The 19,842-nt window shown below is 32.8% G+C and overlaps 1 protein-coding gene across 2 annotated transcripts in view; it reads right to left on the bottom strand.

Annotated features, from left to right (window-relative positions):
- LOC145287914 (uncharacterized) overlaps positions 1-19,842 on the bottom strand; it is a 1,114,340-nt gene that overhangs the window by 392,385 nt on the left and 702,113 nt on the right. For both annotated transcript variants that reach the window (XM_080135863.1, XM_080135862.1), the window contains exons 7-8: positions 8,847-8,936; positions 6,953-6,988 (exon numbers count right to left, since the gene is read on the bottom strand). In XM_080135863.1, coding sequence (XP_079991989.1) covers positions 6,953-6,988; positions 8,847-8,936 — 126 coding nt within the window. The remainder of the gene's footprint in view (positions 1-6,952; positions 6,989-8,846; positions 8,937-19,842) is intronic.

The raw sequence follows: 19,842 nt of genomic DNA, 5'->3' as shown, positions 1-19,842 counted from the left end.
TTTGCTCTTAGTTGTTATAACTTTAAACTTTCCCCATATACGTGTCTTTTTCCATTATTATTATTATTATGTTTGATTTTTTTAGATGTGTATGAAGTAAACATTAACTTATCGTTTCCTCACAACACTTATAAAAATTATTAGACTTATAACTGACATGACTTATTTTCAATTCAACAACAATTTCTACAAACAAAATTTCGGTCTTCCTATGAGTAACCCTCTCAGTGGAGTATTAGTCTGCATTTTTTTAGAATTCCAAGAATCTGGTCCTTTCAAATTTAGATTAACTCCAAACACAGAATATTTTAGAGACATTGACGATATTTTAATTTTTCTTCCTGAAAACACGCACATAATATTAAAGACAAATTGACTCAGTCGAACCCTCCATTAAGTTCACCTATGAAACAAAACAATCACTCATTACCTTTTCTAGACATACTTATTATAAAATCCAATAATAAACTATCCTTCAAATTTCACCGCAAAACTACACACAAAAATGATTACATACATTTCTACTCACCATAATAACAACAAAACAGCAGCTACGATAACTGGTTTCTTCCTACGTGCATTCAGAATTTGCAGTCCAGAATATCTGGACAAAATATCTCACAAATACTTTGAAAACCTTGCACATATTTTATATTAAATGCTAAGAAAAAAGTACACAAATATTTTCCAAGATAAATAAGCAAAAAATCATATACACCAGACAGTTCTCTCATAAACAGACATCTTTTACCTACACACACCCATAATACAATAATTTGGAACATACTAAAACTAGGAATTTCAATCATACAAACCATATCACAAACTATAAACCAAACATTAAAAACAACAAAACATCTCCAAAACAAACCAATTTCCAATGCAAGCATATACACTGTTCCTTGCCAAAATTGTCATCATAGTTACATTGGTGAAACCCAACGCAGATTAGAGAAAAGGCTCAATGAACAGAAAAGAAATATAAAAAATAGCAGCTTTGAATACATTATTCTCTCATTCATTGCAAAATAATCATACTTTTGACTTCAAAGGAGCAAACACAGTTAAATTTATTTGAAATAAACTGCAACAGAGACTTCTTTCTTATCGCAAATTAAAGCACAATTAAACAACATGAAGGTTTCTATAATATATCGCCATTAATAAGTACATTTCTATTAAAAGAACATAATTTTAGACACAGGTAAACTCTCTAACACTATAGAAAACACTACCTATAATAATTAATACATATAATCAGTCAATAAAGTACATAAGAAAAATACACTCATTTCATATCAGTTACACATCTATATTTGAATTATAATGGACATATTTGTTCCAAAAAGAATATGAATTGCAACATATCTTTTTAAATATATTAACGGCTATATGACATTAGAAAAAAATCTTACTCTTTTTCACAACACTATGCCCCCTCCCCATTTTGAATTTCCAACGACTTTTTCAGTTCAGAAATGGAACAGGGTCATGCATTTCATTACATCAAAAATATATTTTCAAATATTTGTACTGCTGTTTTATTTTCTTACTTTTATTCATACAGAGTAAGTCTGGAAATAAGAAACGTTGATGAACATATAACTTGGTTTGTTCCTTTTTTTTATTTCTCTCTCTCTCTCGCTCTCTCTCTCTCTATATATATATATATATATACCGAATTGCATGTTGTATCCACGTGTATTCCTTTAAATCTATATAAATATGTAGGAAAAAAAAATCAATACGAAAAATATATAAATGTTTATATCATCTCTGTATTTATTTCCTATGTGTTGACGTGTAGGAATACAAAAAGTCTTTTGGAAAAAAAAAACAAGAATGTTTCTTTCAAAAGCACATAATTTTCAACCGACCCTTCGGTTTTCCTCACTGTCACATGATCGGGATGATCGGTCGAAAATTATGTGGTTTTGAAAGAAACATTCTTGTTTTTTTTTTCAAAGGACTTTTTGTATTCCTAAACATCAACACATAGGAAATAAATACAGAAAAATATAAAAATTTATATATTTTTCGTATTGATTTTTTATTTATTTATTTATATATATATATATATATATATATATATATATATATATATATATATATATATATATATTTGCTCTTCTCTTCTAATGAGAAGCATTAACTTCGAAATACTATAATCTACAGAATTTTTTCATAATTTACATGTTTTTTTTTTTATTGACTTGATGAACAAATAAAGTACATTTAACTTTGAACTGCCATCAATTATTTTTCATATATATGTGTATATATATATATATATATATATATATATATATATATATATATATATATATATAGCTATGGTCAAAATTATGGAGCATTTATAAAAATCGTAGATAATAGTTTAAACATACGCATTTAAAGATTCAGAATTGTACAGTGAACAATTGAGAGCAAATGCAAGATATTTAACAATAGATTATAGTATTTATTTGCTTTAAAGCCTCTTTCAAGAGTTTTAGCTGAATTTCATACTAAATTCAATCCAATATTCAAAATGATTCATTGTCATACTAAAAGTTGTTTCTTACTTTTCAGGTAATACTTGATTCCTACCAGTTCTTTATAGTATATCTACTAGGAAATGCCTTCAAAAAGGTAGCTTTCAGAGATTAAAATGGCACAAATTGTTGCTTGTTCTGGTGAAGGTTATTCTCAGGTAGAAATTGCCATGAGGATTAAAAGTTCAAAGAAGGGAGTTCAAACAACAATTAAAATGTACAAGGAAACAAAATCTTTCAAAAACAGAAAAGGACAAGAAGTCTACAACCGCCAAAGACAGATCTTTGAAAAGAGCATCCCTTGCAGATAGGAAGAAAACTTCTTCAGAGCTTGTTGCTGGACTCAGGGAGGATGCAAACAAAAGCACTTCAGCTCAAACAGTGAGAATAAGATTATTAGAAGCGGGATTAAAAGGATGCAAAGCAAAGAAGAAACCAACAAGAAAAAACGACTGGGATTTGCAAAAAAAAAAAAAAAAAGAAAAAAAAATGAAAATTAGACACCTGATGATTGGGTCAAAATTGTTTGGTTTGATGAAAATAACTTTGAGGCAAGTTAACAGCTTCTATTTGCTAAACTTTAGAAGGAACAATTGAAATTTTTTATGTAAATACACATCCATAACATCTATTAAAAAATTATAGCAAGTTCTCATTTTTTTCATCAGACTTTTGGCACCCATGGAGCGGTTTATGTTTGCCATAGGGAAGGAGAGGCATTTCATCCTGATTGTGTGCTTCCAGTTGTCAAATTTGGAGGAGGAAGCGTAATGGTTTGGAGCTACACAGCTTTAGGCACTGGACTGTTGTACACATGTGAGGGCAGAATGAGCTCCACAATTTATACTAACATGCTGGACCAGGTTTACCAAACCTCTTTGACTAAAATATTGAATAACATTCCAAGTGATCTAATCTTCTAACAAGACAATGTCTCATGCCATATGTCAAAAGTTTCAATGGGTTGGTTTGAGAAGAAAATTATTACAGTGATGAATTGGCCCCTTCAATCCCCAGACCTAAATCTGATTGAAACTTTGTGGTCCGATCTAGGGAAAATAGTGAGAATGCACGAATTTTCATTAAAAAAAAAAAAAAATTAGAGGCCAAACTTTATGAAGAATGGCATAAAATAGATCCTACCATCTGCACCAGTTTAGCCAATAAAATGCAAAAATGAATAAAAGCTGTTGTAAAGGCAAAAAGAAGACATTCCAAATATTTATTGTTGTTAAAATAGATTTACTTATGTTTAATCCACTATTCTTAACCTTTACATTGGAATCATAATTTCAATTTTTCATTGGTGCTTCATAATTTTGAGTATGGCTGTATATATACATGTGTGTGTGTGCACGCAATTATACTACAAAATATCCTAGATGCTATAATGTTGTCATGTATATGTATTTATTTATTTTTTAATGTATTTTCTAAGTATATTCAAAATTTTATTCTAGATGTTGTCATGTGTGTGTGTGAGAGGGTGAGAGAGTTATGTATAAGGGTATTAAATGAAGAATTCGGTATTCTAATATGTTGTTGATTTAAAGGTTGGGTATTGCTTCCTTAATTCAGTGAGTAATAAATCACACTCACGCACTCATGCATTGACTTTGGTGAGGGGATGTAAAAGAAAAGAGAAAATGTAAATCATGGAGAAAATTTCATTAAATAATTCTTAGCTTTTTAATACAATCAAAGCACCTGTCATTGTTCATGAGTATATGACAGGCTGAATTGAAATGACGTGAAAAAAAATTAATTCATTTTTTTAATACTTATTGCTTTCTAGAAATATTCATATCTAAAGATTTTGGTCATATATATATATATATATATATATATATATATATATATATATATATATATAACCTCCTCTCTTCTCGCGTTGAGCACTCTTGGTAGCGATATTGTTTGCAACCGCATTGTAGATATGATTACTAATGGTGCCTGTCTCGGTGGCCTGGTGACTATTGACTCAGTGGTTGTTGGTTCGACCCAAAGCTTGAGTCTGCCTCTGGATGACCAACTGATTTTGTTGCAGAGTTCGAATTTTTCACCCAGCGGCAATCATCACTACCTGCACTGTTGAATATTGGTATAAAAAAATAATTTATAATTGCTTTTTTTTTAACAGAAAGTTGCCGTCTATTCAGTTAACTGCTGTGCATCTGTGCATACGTTGGTGGCTCTTTAATGAACGTTTACATAGTTGGGGGCAACTAATGGGTTTATACCTATTTAGAATGGTAATAGTGTGTAAATGATCCCAGTAGGATTAGAACCCGGTATAGTCAATTACTTAGTCTGCTGATAGTATCCATTAGGCCATTCGCACATCTCTGCCTGAATGATTAAAGTGAATTAGTCGCCAGGGATGCACAGCAACCTCGTCCAACTATTCAAAGGAGTAGAATAAGTAACATTTCGGCAGCAAATTCACTTTCACAGAAATGCAATTATGATGAAATGAATGACTTCGTTAGAAAAGAGAACATGTCCCCACCCTCCTCTTCCATATCCCTACCCCCTTCATTTCACTCTCAGTTCAATTGCAAGAGATCACACATCACAAGATGAACTTTTATGACCTATTTGTCAACAGGCTTCTCCTCACTTCTCTATAAGGGTGGAGGAAGGAAGAGTGATGTGAGCGTGTGTATATGTGTATATGAACACATATAAGTTCATGTCTCATAGTGTGTGTGTGTGTGTGTGTGTGTGTGTGAGAGAGAGAGACGTGTGTATGCATTTGTATCTTTGTCTACTTATCTGTGAGTGGGAGCTTGTGCGCTTACACACACACACACTGGCATTAATCAATCAGTCGTCTCCCGCTATTTTTAGGGTCGAAAAAGACTAGGAATTCCCTTTGTTTCTGACAGTTCAAACATTAAATTTATCTTTTAACAGAAATGATCACTTAATCTAATAAACCAACCATTATCCTTCAGCAAGTAGCACAACAAACAAATAAAAATAATCGTTTTATCTCAATAAAAAGTTATGTATGTGTATGTGTTTATATATTTGTGTATACAAGATTTATTCCTAAACTAATTACCCGATCATTATGAATTTTGGTTGATTGTTTTTGTTTTACGGCATATCAACCATTTTTGAGTTATTTAATACCAGTAATTTTGAAAAAAACTTATGCCTCAAGTTTTTTTTATATCTTCAAATATTTATTTATGGTGTTTGGTTTGGTTTGATTGTTTTACGGCATAGCAACATTTTGGGGGGTCATTTAATGCCGAATCTGGTCATTTTGGAAAAAGTTTTTATGCTTCAAGTTCTTTATATCTTCAAATATTTATTCATAGTGTTTGGTTTTGTTGTTTTTGTTTTTTTCAGAACATAATTACGTTTTGTAAATAGACAAGAAAAAAACAAAAACATCAATGTTTGGTGCATTTTTGGTCAGGAAGCCAGTATCTTCAGACAACCTACTTTGGTAGCACCAGACCATTGATAGACTTTTACCCTCTGCAGGGAGGCAGTTGGCATATTCTAATGTACCACCAAAAGTACCAGGAATATTGGAACACAATTGCAATGTGTAAGCGTCATAATGTGAGGTATATTTAACTTAATACAAAAGAGCAAAAACAATAATAAAAGGGGGGCAGGATCCTTTAATGAAAATTCAGTTATTTCTGATTATTGTGAAATTTCAACAATAGGTATGAGACATCAATTAATAAATATTCCCCAGAATTCAGGGTGTTTTTTTTCAGAATATTTAGTCTTCTTTTAGAGGATATAGTATAACCACAATCTCCCATTTGAAAATTCAAATATGTCAGATTTACATTAACATTTATCCATAGTCATTGGACACCAATTAAGCAAGATTCCTTGAATTTCAATTTCTTCTTAAGACCCCTTAAGTTTGAGCCTTAAAATTTTAGACATTAATTGATATATATAGATCTATAGATAAATCGATTAACTAAAAGTTCCATCATTATTTTTTTTTAATTTAATATTCTTAAAATTAATGTTTAAGAAGATAATACATTAATTTCGTATGTTTTTTTTTTTTTTAATTAAAACATATTACCTTTTAATAACCAAATTGCAAACAAATTCTGAAAAAAAAATTATTTTGGTGTTTCTATACAATTGGCTGAGAAAGAAAGACCAAGAAAAGTCAATTTCTTCTCAACAACATCCACGAGAATCTCAGAAAGAAAAAGGGACATGCCTACGTAATCTTAAAAAAAAAAAAAACGCAGTATTTAATTGTCAAGGTTTTTTTGTTGTTAATTATCAGAGAATCCACACTACTTCACTTATTACATTTCAAATTTGTGAAACTCCAAACGTTTTCCAGTTGATACATGTCATGGTGTAGACAATGAAGAGAATGTTGAAAAGATTATCAAAAAAATAAAAAAGATATTGCTTACATTCCAACTCTCCACTTCCAGTCTTCAATTATCCAACTGTTGAAATAAAGAAAAAACAATTCAGAAAATAATAACACAAAAAAGAACAAATATTAATTCTTAAAAATATTATATTTCATACAAATTTTTTTAATTTAACGGTTTAAAGCTAAACAAGTGCAGTATCTCATTCAATAAATGAACATGTTTATTTATTGAAATTAAACTCGATATTTCGATTCGTAACAGAATCTTCATCAGGAAAATCCATGTTTTTTTTTGTTTTGTTTTTTTTTTTTAATTTTTTATGTGCCATGGCAATGATAAGGCTTGACACGTCTTCCTTCAGATGTTGGTGAAGCATAAGGTTTAGATGTCTGATACAGTAGGTGATACCATCGTCATGGAACATAAAAAAAAAACTTTGGATTTTCTTTATGAAGATTCTGTTATGAATTGAAATACGAATTTAATTTTAATAAATAAATATGTGCATTTATTAAGTGAGATTCTGCGCTTGTTTGACTTTAAACCGTTAAACTTTTGAATTATGAATTCCAATATCAACAGTGCTTATTATAAACATTTATTATTTATTATACTTCAGATTTTGTTCAAAAACTTTAATCACAGAGTGAGCATTTAAGGCGTAGTTTTTTTTTATTTTTGTATCGAACCACAGTAGAATGTGTAAGGTTCATAGCAGAAATTAGAGACACAATAGAAAGTCATGATTAGGTTTTCCCTCAGTACCAAAGCCAACAGAGTATACGCCATTGTTGAGATGGTGTGTCCCTTGTTAATTGATGGATAGCTTTGGTCCACCCTCCCAAACATTACCTTCTCCTTTTGAAAAAAAATGGTTAGTTCAGTTGTTTGGTTTTCTGCACATGCATTCAGGGTTGTTGATAAATTTCAGTTGATACACACCATAGTGTCCCAGTCAGAATGAGAGTGGTTGAAACCAAGAAATGAAATTACTGGGCGCATTGGTGTAGAATGGTGTGATTCACAAACCCATAACTTTGCTATTCATTTAAGGTGGATATACATGTTCTACATTTTGTATTTGTACACCTTCATGTCAACCATTTCGTGAAGCTTTTTGCACTTTTATTTCTGACTATGAACATATCTTTCCTGCCAGAAAGAGATTACTTCTTCGGGAGAATTTATAATTTCACACAAGGTGCTGTTGATCATTTTCATTTTTAAAACAAAATTTTCTTCTTGTTGCAATGAATCAATTTAATTGAAAATTGCTGTCTGCTGACAGCTGATCGGCTAATCATGTCGGCTTTTTCCGTCTGCTTAAAATAAGCTTCTAAGGAATGCAGAGGCGACCTTGGGTCAAGTTCTAGATAAACACCCTTCAGTTATAGCTCCAAACAAGGCATGAAGCTACTTGATATACGAGCTAAAAAAAACTACTTCAAGGTCAAAAACTAGCCATTATTAAGTGCTAGATGAATATATTCTGATCCAGAAAACAGCAATTCTTCCCCTTTTGCCAGAAACACAGCTCATGGTATATAAGGACTAAATGAGAAAATAAGGGGAGTGAGAGTTACTAGGCTGCCTAACCGAAAATTCTACTTGCTGATGCAAGAATCTCTTCCTACCCTCAAAAAATGCTTTTGTGTTAAAATACAGATTCTGGTGTGTGTGTGTGTGTGTGTGCGTGTGTTTCATTTTTATGAATGAGCTTTTCTCAAAAGATGGCTAACGAGGTTGACATGTTTTGATACCATAAAATATTGCTGCTTATGATTGCTGCTTTTTAATGCAGTCATCATTTCAGAGATAAGTTTCTTGTTTCCTTCCATTTTCTGGTCTTTCTTTCCAATGGAATCATTGTTAAATCAGTTGCCGGAACGGTTTGTTGAATAATAGAAGAAAAAAAAAGTCGACTTACCACCATGCTCCTGCTGGTCCATAATGGTCCCCAATAAATGGTAAGGAAGACATTAGAAGTGGTAAAAGACAACAGACGAGGTGGTAAAGCCTGGAAGAGGAGAAGAACACACGATTAGGTTTTTAAGGTAGAAATATAACAGAAAAAAAAAAAAAACAATCCATTCTCAAGATAACTATTCAATCAGCATTTCATTTGATGTTTTGACCCACTTTTCAAACTTTGAGCTAGAAACAGCACATTTGTTTGATCAGATTTTTAAGCCTCTTATTAAAAAAAAAAATCTGTGCCAAAACCAAAACGTAGATTCCATGAAAAAAGTTTCTTTCTTAGAAGTGCATGCCTGTGGAACTCGCTTCTGTTTGTGTGTTTCCCACCTGACTACAACCTGGATGTCTTCAAGTCCAACATAAACAAATTCCTGATGAACCGCCCCCTTAAGTAAGCCACTATCAAATCTCCAATACTAACGATTACTATGATACTATCCCATTGATTACTGTACACACAATAACCCTTATCCCCGAGTGGCTTCGGGGCCTTGATAAATAGTGACTACCTTGTAAAAAAAAAAAAAATTGTTGTTACAAATGATGGAGATAGGGGCCAGAACCTCTTTCATCAAGGCCTGGTGACTGACTTGTATCTGGAGTGCCACTTCCAGAGATAGGAAGCAATAAAAATGCTATTCCAAGCTGAAGCACGACGGACTAGCAGAACCTGATAGCGTCGTGAGAGTGAATAAAGAGGAAACAATGCCTTAAAAAATAACAATTATTGATATCAATAAAAAAAGCTCAAATAAAATTAGAATCAGTCTAAAAATCAAGAAAGTTTATTTCATTTAAACAGGAGTCACAGACCAGTCAGCTGAGTGTGTTCAAATGGGTAAATACAATGAAATCCTCTTTTTCAACTTTCTAATGATAACACATCGGTAGATGAACGTGAATCAATTCTATAATGACTAATAGATCAAAAGACATCTCAAATCACTCTAGGCATGGGCATACCTTATTCATCTAAATATCTATAAAGATTAATTTTTTTTCTCACCATAATATTGATATTAAAAGCCTACCTTTTTTTTTTTTTTAATGAAAACGAACTTCTTAATATACTCAGTCATGGATAGGCGAGAAACTACATGAGGGTCAACTGATTTGCATATTCCTTTGAAAAACGGGCGCTAATTAATTACTTATTTATTTTTTATGGTTTCTTATTAGATTATTGGTTCTGCTATTACACTAAATTTTATTTATATATAGTTTCTAAATTTTGCATAATCGCGTAGAATTTAAGATGAAAATGTTCCAGTACATAGGAATATATATAAAAGTGACCTTGTAAAAATAAAGGCATGCAAGCCATATAACACAATGCAAACCACAAGATGTCGAATCCCGTGTGATCTACAAATCGTGCTTACCTAATCTTTGACATTAACTGACATCTTCACCCTGTTTAACCTACCTCAAATTGAAGGCATCTGGTTACAGAATCGGTAAAAATAACCATATTTCATAAACGTGCTAAATGAGCTAATAAAGTTGTATACATACATGATTTGTTTGGTTGTTTTGTTTCATAATATATCAACCTCTTCGGTTCATTTAAGGCTAAATCTGGTCATTTTGGTAAAAGTTTTCAAGTTATTTATATCTTCAAATATTTATTCATGGTATTTGATTTGATTGTTTTGTAGAGGAAAATGTCTGTTTTTGCTTTTGGTCTTGCAAACCATGTTTAAATTTTGCGAAGAAAAAGAAGGAAAAGCAACATCAATGTGTGGTGCATTTAAGTCTGGGGGCCAGTATGTTCAGACAGCCTGATCTGGTAGCACCAATGTGTGCATATGAAATATAGTATTTATAATAGATGTAGTGGCAATAGTTACTGTAAACATAATTTGCTACTAAAAAAAACGTAAATAAGACAGTTAATCAATGAGCTATTACTGTGCTAAGATTTCCATGTAGCTGACATAAGCACATTTACACATTAGAACAAATGTGACCTGTTTTGTCACCCATTGAGCTCGGGCTAAATGGTTTGAATAAAAAAAAGTGAGTGTACATAGCCAGTTAAATATAAAAATATGAGAACAAAAACTCAAATTAGCTTCTTTCTGTTCTCTTTTTCTTTCCGTAGCAGCTATAAAAATTAATAACATTACAAGATCAAATGAAGTTTGTGTTTATTGTCAGCTTCTCCTACTCCTCCAGTTCTTGTAGGAAAGGTCAGCCTCGATAGGTCAATCTCTTTCTGTTACTTCAGTTGAGAAAGTGTATTGATTCTTTCTACTTATTATTAAATCTTTTACTGAAGTGATTTGCATATGTACATAATTTATTTGCCTAGGCAACAGGTGAAGCTTGACTCTAAGTGTTATCAATTTCTCATGCCATACATATTATTTCTCATTTCTGCCAAAACACTGATACCAAGTAAAGAACAATGCATACTTGATCCCCTCCCCCTTTTTTTTAAGCTATGCTATAGTTTATATCTAATTCACAATATCACTTGGCAGGTCCCAAACAACATCGTCTGAGGAGAGAGAGAGAGAGAGAGAGAGAGAGAGAGAGAGAGAGAGAGACAGAGACAGAGACAGAGACAGAGACAGAGAGATGTATCCCTTTCAGATGAACTCTGCAAAAACAGAGGTCCTCATCAGCTGGCTTGGACATGTGAAAATAAATGAAGATCTGCTTTATGTTTTTCTTTTTATAGAAATCGCCCCAGACAGGGCATGAAGCCATTTTATGTGAGGAGCTCAAAAAATAAATAAATCAATAAATAAATAAAAATACTACTTCAAGGTAAAAAAACAAACTAGCCAACGATGATTTATCCATCAAGGATAAATTCCAATTCAAAAAAACAACCATTTTTCCCCTTTTGTCAAAAATATTGTCGATGATTTTGAGAACTAAAGTAACAAAATGTCGAAAATAAACCCAAATTCCACTTAAACTTTTATTGGAAAAAGCCTTTCTGGTAGGTGTCAGTTGTATTTCAGCCTGAAAGCTTTGAAATTGATCCCCAGCAAATGAAAAACTATGGCTTGTTAATTTCTGTTGGGAAGTAGGCTGTTCTGCATGGTATTTTCTCAGTTCAAAAACTATACTTGCTAAACAGACCGATGACAAACAAGACAGAGAAGGGCCAGACTCAACTGGGTCTGAAGCTTTCCAATGGCATGCAAATTAGTGTTTCGTTTCCGGCTGTAGTTCGTCTTTCTCCCCAGGAGTCCAACAACTAAATGCATAGATGAAGAATAAGAAACGAAAAACACAAATCAAAATTCTATAAGAAAAATATTAAAACATCAGAAAACAAAAATAATTTCTTCATTATTTGGCATCATAAATTTTGCCTGTTGAAGGAAACTGTCCCCTTATGGTTTTGTTTGTTATATACGAAATTCAGATTTCTTGTGTCTTCAAAGAAGGTTTTTTAAGAATATTGACACAGTACCATTACTTGGCACTATGTTGGGAGTTTCCGCCTCCTAAAGTAGTTGCTTTACCAAGGCTTGAGAAACTAGTCTCGCCTACTATTGCAGCAGGGGTTTAGTTTTATGGCATATAAACCCTTTTTAGGTTATATAATGCCAAATCTGATAATATGGGTAAAAGTTTTTATGCTTAAAGTTCTTTATATCTTCAAATAACTAATTGACTCTTGGCCACTGCATTTCATCATATTTTAGTGGAGTGGGGTACTTATTAATAGTTATTCATGGGGGTTTGGAATAGAAATATTAATTGCTGTAAATAGGCTGGTGGCATTCACCCTAGAGAGATCGAACCAAAGGAGAGAAGTTTCATGGGATTATCAAATTCACAAGTGATCCCAAATCATTTGTATATCCCCATCAGAGGAGATGATAACGTTAAATTTCTGCAATTCTTGCTAGATGTCAAAGTCCTTTTACATACGGTGCCTGTTATTTCGAAATGGTCACCCATCCGGTAATAGCACAATTTAACGTTTCTTAACTTTGGTGATCTATCACCATAATAATACCATATATCATCAGACGAATGACAAAAAGAAATCAACAGATGATGAGAAACCAGAGTGCTGTATATAGAAAGGCACCTGTTTGTAGAAAAAGAGTTAATTTTGTGTTTAAAGAATAGTCCATTATTCTGACTAGCTCAAATAAAGTGCTACAAGTCTGTTGTGAGAAGTTAATTACATTGCGAAAGTCAATGAAACGAAATGAGGAGATGAATTGGTAAGTGTTGTATACCAAGGGAATCAGTGAGGGCAGGATAGAGAGGATTTGTGACAATCATTAGATGTGCAAATCAAGAGACGCGGATGGATTCAAAGTTAACACTTATTTGGTTGCAGTGAAACCTGTAGAATGCATTTGATGTATTGGAACTTTCAGAAACCAAAATATTCTAAGCATTACGAGGAGGAGACAAAAATTCAATGGAATCGTCACTTCAGAGATTCTTGTAGAACTTCACCTTCTGTTTCAACTGTGGTGCGTGTGTGTAGAGTCGTTTTAGTTTCAACGATAAATATAGCAGATAAATACCTAACTATGGACAATTTTTTTTTTTTAATATTTGTGATGTCTTTACTGGAAGAGTATTTTATTACTAAACAATTTTTTCAGGAGCAGTCTAAGGATATAAATAGTGTAAATAATTGGTAAATTTCATGTTTATCATATAAAGAATTGATTGTGTAAGTGGCATAACACCCAAGAACTGCAATTTCCGACTAAGAATGGTAGAAAGTCGTGAAGTGAGAAAATCTGTCCCTGCTATATTATATTCTCGTCACGAGCTTTCTTAACTATTCTTATTTTTCAACAAAAACACATTTTCTTTTGTTGATAAAATTGTTACATGAAAGCAAAAAACAGTGAAAGCCTCGCTCGCTATACAAAAAAAATGGATTTCTTGAATACTAACGTTTATTATTTAAAAAAGCTATCCTTAACATAGAGATAAAGGGATTTGTTAATGTTTTTCTTTGGACGCTTATAAAAAGAAAACACTCAATTACAAATAAATTAATATAAAAAAAAATAAACTCAGAATTTCAATGAAAGAAACCACTTTTTTGCAATTTCTCATGTTTTTGGCCTAAATTTTCATATGTGTCAAATGCACAGCAAACTGATTTTCTGACGTCAATTTTCTGCTGAACACATTCTTAGCAGAAAGTGGCAATTCTTGGGGGATATATAAATAGTATTAAAGGCTTCCATATGAGATTTTTTAAATAAGTCTGAAGTTACTGTAATGAAAACAAAAAGAAATAAAAGAAAACTGAAAAGAAACAAAATGAAAACGAAGAAAATTAAACAAATTTAATTAAAAAAAATTTAACTTTAAAAAAAAAAAAAAAACAAATACTAAAATGGAATTCTACATTTATTTGCTTTTGCATATTTTAGTCATGGGATGACACATATCTATATATAAAAGTGGACATACATGTTTCCACTTCGCTTCAATAATCACAAATGAAAATTCAATTTTCATTAACAATAAAGGAGAAGCTTAATCTTACTAATAACAGGTAATAATAAAAAAAAGAATATTGAAGTACGCAAACTTAAGTTTGTGAACGAAGAAGGAGAGGTTTAATTTGGATAATATCTGATAGCAATAAAAAGGAAAGAATTTATTTAATTTTTAATAAAATGCAAAAATATTACATTTTTATTAGTAGTATTATTGAAGAAGATTCTAGAAAGTTTTGCCTTCTTTTTTTGCTCGATTAGTTTTGCCTTCTTTCTTTGCTCGATTAGTTTTGCCTTCTTTGTATTATTTGAATTCTCCGAACTAGTATTTTGATTCCCAGTGTCATTTACACGTCTTGGTCGCAGTAACCTCCAACCTTCTTCAGGTGTATTTTGTCGAACTCTGAAATTTGCATGGAACCCTTTATTTAATCGATGGAGGTAGCATGCTCTCGTTTCGTCAGCCATGACTGAGTTGAAGTCCTAAGTAATTCGCAATTGTATTTTGAGTCACCCACACTGTGGATTGAAGTTTCAACCTTCAGAAGAAGGTTATTTTTCCAACTGAATTAACCACTGCACCATGAATCCTTGTGGGCAATTCTAATATGAATTTTAAAAGCGTTAAACCTATTTTATTTCTAGATGTAAATATCACTATTTATTAATACATACACATATATATTATTATTATTACTACTAACTACTTATTACTATATATATTATCTATTATAATTAATAGTTCTCATATTGTATTAAATTCTGTAGTAGGTCTACTTAGTAATTGATTGTCACCCAACATATACGCTGCTTTGAGTCATCTTACTCTCCACCATTCTTCTCTGTCTATAATTTTTTACTTTGTCTCATAAGGGTAGATGCTCTCCCATTTTCCCCTCCATATATGGTCAGATATACCTAACATTTCAAACTCCATGTATTAAGGCTTTTTGATGTTCTTCTAACCTTACTTTTACTGGATAACATGCCTCACCTTTGTATAGTTTTCTACATTTACATGGGACCTCAGACGTCGTCGATTCTTATTGATTAGTTTTTGTTTGTTTTTTCCATCAAGAAAAGGGAGAGAGAGAAAGAATTTTTTTTTTACTTGTTGATTAGTTTTGTTTCAATGATTTCAAGTAATGATTAGGAATTAAATTGTAAGCAGGTAAAAACCTCTAGTAAATAAATACAAGTTCAATTCATGGTTTAGTTTGCCAATCCATAAGATGGTCCAATGTTAGTTTGCCAATCCATAAGATGGTCCAATGTTAGTTTGCCAATCCATAAGATGGTCCAATGTTAGTTTGCCAATCCATAAGATGGTCCAATGTTAGTTTGCCAATCCATAAGATGGTCCAATGTTAGTTTGCCAATCCATAAGATGGTCCAATGTTAGTTTGCCAATCCATAAGATGGTCCAATGTTAGTTTGCCAATCCATAAGATGGTCCAATGTTAGTTTGCCAATCCATAAGATGGTCCAATGTTAGTTTGCCAATCCATAAGATGGTCCAATGTTAGTTTGCCAATCCATAAGATGGTCCAATGTTAGTTTGCCAATCCATAAGATGGTCCAATGTTAGTTTGCCAATCCATAAGATGGTCCAATGTTAGTTTGCCAATCCATAAGATGGTCCAATGTTAGTTTGCCAATCCATAAGATGGTCCAATGTTAGTTTGCCAATCCATAAGATGGTCCAATGTTAGTTTGCCAATCCATAAGATGGTCCAATGTTAGTTTGCCAATCCATAAGATGGTCCAATGTTAGTTTGCCAATCCATAAGATGGTCCAATGTTAGTTTGCCAATCCATAAGATGGTCCAATGTTAGTTTGCCAATCCATAAGATGGTCCAATGTTAGTTTGCCAATCCATAAGATGGTCCAATGTTAGTTTGCCAATCCATAAGATGGTCCAATGTTAGTTTGCCAATCCATAAGATGGTCCAATGTTAGTTTGCCAATCCATAAGATGGTCCAATGTTAGTTTGCCAATCCATAAGATGGTCCAATGTTAGTTTGCCAATCCATAAGATGGTCCAATGTTAGTTTGCCAATCCATAAGATGGTCCAATGTTAGTTTGCCAATCCATAAGATGGTCCAATGTTAGTTTGCCAATCCATAAGATGGTCCAATGTTAGTTTGCCAATCCATAAGATGGTCCAATATTAGTTTGCCAATCCATAAGATGGTCCAATGTTAGTTTGCCAATCCATAAGATGGTCCAATGTTAGTTTGCCAATCCATAAGATGGTCCAATGTTAGTTTGCCAATCCATAAGATGGTCCAATGTTAGTTTGCCAATCCATAAGATGGTCCAATGTTAGTTTGCCAATCCATAAGATGGTCCAATATTAGTTTGCCAATCCATAAGATGGTCCAATGTTAGTTTGCCAATCCATAAGATGGTCCAATGTTAGTTTGCCAATCCATAAGATGGTCCAATGTTAGTTTGCCAATCCATAAGATGGTCCAATGTTAGTTTGCCAATCCATAAGATGGTCCAATGTTAGTTTGCCAATTCATAAGATGGTCCAATGTTAGTTTGTCAATCCATAAGATGGTCCAATGTTAGTTTGTCAATCCATAAGATAGTCCAATGCTAGCAACAATACCTATAGGAAATAATTAACTAAACACAAGTTGCTATTTTACCCAGAGCTGGTATTACAATGTAAATAAATGCAATTGATCCTAAAGTGTGGAATATGCTAAATAGAAGTTTGACGAGTTATTGCCCTTTGATTAATGTGATTAGCCGTCCATTTCTCAGCCTGACCTTTTAGCTCAAAGTAAAGGGTAGTATCTGTTCTGATATAAAACTTCGTCTCTTCTGTCCTCTATCAGTAAAGGGGAAAATCTAGACTGGAACAATTTTTAAAAATTCTTGTATCAAGCCAGAATGCTCTTTGGGTGAGTTAGATTGGCCCTACAATAAAAATCGACCTTGAATCTAACTCTGTCATCATGGAGACAACTTAATAGGGACTCTTAGATTCAATGTTCATCCCTGGCTTTATAGTGTTAAGCGGAATCGATAGTCCGAATTATCCATATAACAGGACGTTAGTATGTTACCAGTTATGCCTTCCAACAAAGCTAGTAACCATTTATATTCTTTCAGTAGAGTAGTATTTGCATACAACACCCATTGTAATAACCAGGACAAACGTTGATTACCATATTAAAGATGATTCTAATAAATAAAAAACAGTTTACCATTCCAGGTGATGATCAACTTCAAGGAATTTCAAACGCAGACAGTTAAAATACAGATCTTATTATTCATGCCAAATTATGTTTGCTTTTATTTATATCAATCCAAACCTTCCATATTTATACCTATCAACCAGTCAACACTTAGGATAATTCGATAGGCTATTTTCAACAAGATACTGATTCAATCTTTCAAGTAGAAACAATATTTCATTTCACAATTATCAAAATATGAACGAATTTCCTTGTGAAGCAAGTGCTAATCATATGAACATTCGTTTTGTATGAGTTACAATCTAAAAAAGCTCTCGCTGAGTGGATACCTTGTGACCATGTGACGATCAGCTTTAATCGACATAACAATTAATGAAGAATTTTAAAAGGAGCTTATTGTAGTGTTATGCTAATGTGCGAGGGCAACGCCAAGAACCTTGTAATACAATTGTTATTGCAAATAAATATTCAATAGAAAAACAATTATCTGTTGTCATGTTGGAGTTTAGTTAGAAATTTTAACCAAAGCAAAGCATAATCAATTTAAGAATTTTTAAATAGATTGGAATTTGGTTAGTTAAGTAAATAAGGATTTAGTTTACGTGAACGACACATGATTTGGTTTACTTTGCTGACGGATATACATGTGGTCAATTAGTGAGTTGGAGCTAACCAGTTGGAGATAACGGACAGGGGAGTCCATGGAAGCATTCCAGTGGACACACCAGAAAAAAATGTAGAGATACAGCGTGCCGACTCAGAGAAAAGGGATCATCCATAAAAACGAATAAAGGCCATATAAAGATATAACTTGTTGTTATGGGTTTCCTTTAGAGGAAAGTGTCTTCGATTACAGGACTTCACAACAAAAACAACCTCCGGAAAAAAGAACTATACACGAAATTGTATTTACCTTGTCATGTGTGCCAAGCGGACAAGGATATTTATTTGTCTCATTGCTAAAAAACTGTATCTAAAATGTATTGTCTCGTTTGTGAACTGTGTAATTGAATATGAATATACACACGCTTTATTAAGAATGAACATCACACGGTATTTAGATAAACATTTTATATACATACAAGTATATAACATACGTTTTAGATTATCTATACAACACATACGTTTATTAAACACTAGAGAGATAAGAGCCTATACGTACAAGAAAAGATGAACATTATAGCCACTAGACGATAAAAGAGCACACACGCATACAAAACACGTATGTTCAGACTCCGGCTATTCAACATTATTATATAATTTTCATGTGAGAAAATTATCGTAAAATCTAAAAGAGGTTCAGCACAATCCTTACAAAACTAATATATATATATATATATATATATATATATATATATATATATATATACCAGGTTATAGGTATTCAAGAGGGACAACTAATGGATTTAAACAAGTTTTTTTTTTTTTTTTTTTTTTACATTTTCACTCCCACCAAGGCACGTTGCTACTTTGATGTAGGGGGCTGCTATCAGGAACCCAAGTTGCAGCAAGATGTCTGTTCACATTACATTTAAAGTTCTGCATGTCAGTACTGTTGGGGAAGTAGGAACCCGGAAGAGAATTCCAAAGTCTCGCAGCTCTGGAGAAGCTATTAGAGTAGACGCCTTTCTTACATCTAGGTATCTCTACTGTGTAAGGGTGGGAGTTGCTGCTGCTTGTCGGGTTTGTCGAGGGTATTTTCGTCGAGGGGGTACAAGGGCTTGTAGTTCAGAGCATCCACCATTAAAATACTTGTAAAACAGGCAGAGGGATGCAACATTTCGTTGATGCGACAGGGCTGAAGCTTAGATGACAGTTCAGGACCTATCAAGTTGGCGACTCTTTTGAAGCCTGTCCAGGAGCGAGAGACTATTAGCAGATACACCAGCCCAAATGTGACAGCAGTACTCCATACATGGTGGTTTTGCAGAGGATACTTTCAGACATAAGTAACTTTCCAGCATGGTAGAGAGAGCCCACTTTTTTCACAGCAGCCTTGGCAATGATCTCGATGCATCTATTCCAACTCATGTTCCCTGTGAATGTTAAGCCTAAGAGTTTGAATGAAGTACTTTGAGGTAATCTATCATTAGCCATAGCTTTTAGTCGTTCGTAAGGTTTCATGTAATTATTAAAGGAAACGAGCTTTGTCTTGGCAGTGTTGAACGTTACCATCCATTTTTGACCCCATTCCACTACAGACTGAAGGTCTTCTTCTAGGGTTTCGGCCATTACCATAGATATATGCTCATTAGTTTTCTGCACGTGCCTGCTATGGACC

This window comes from Euprymna scolopes, chromosome 11 (genome assembly GCF_053919585.1).
Source record: "Euprymna scolopes isolate OS-2025 chromosome 11, ASM5391958v1, whole genome shotgun sequence".
In the NCBI taxonomy this organism is placed as follows: Eukaryota; Metazoa; Mollusca; class Cephalopoda; order Sepiida; family Sepiolidae; genus Euprymna; species Euprymna scolopes.
Note: the sequence above shows the minus strand (reverse complement) of the source record. Positions and strands in the feature narration are given on the sequence as shown.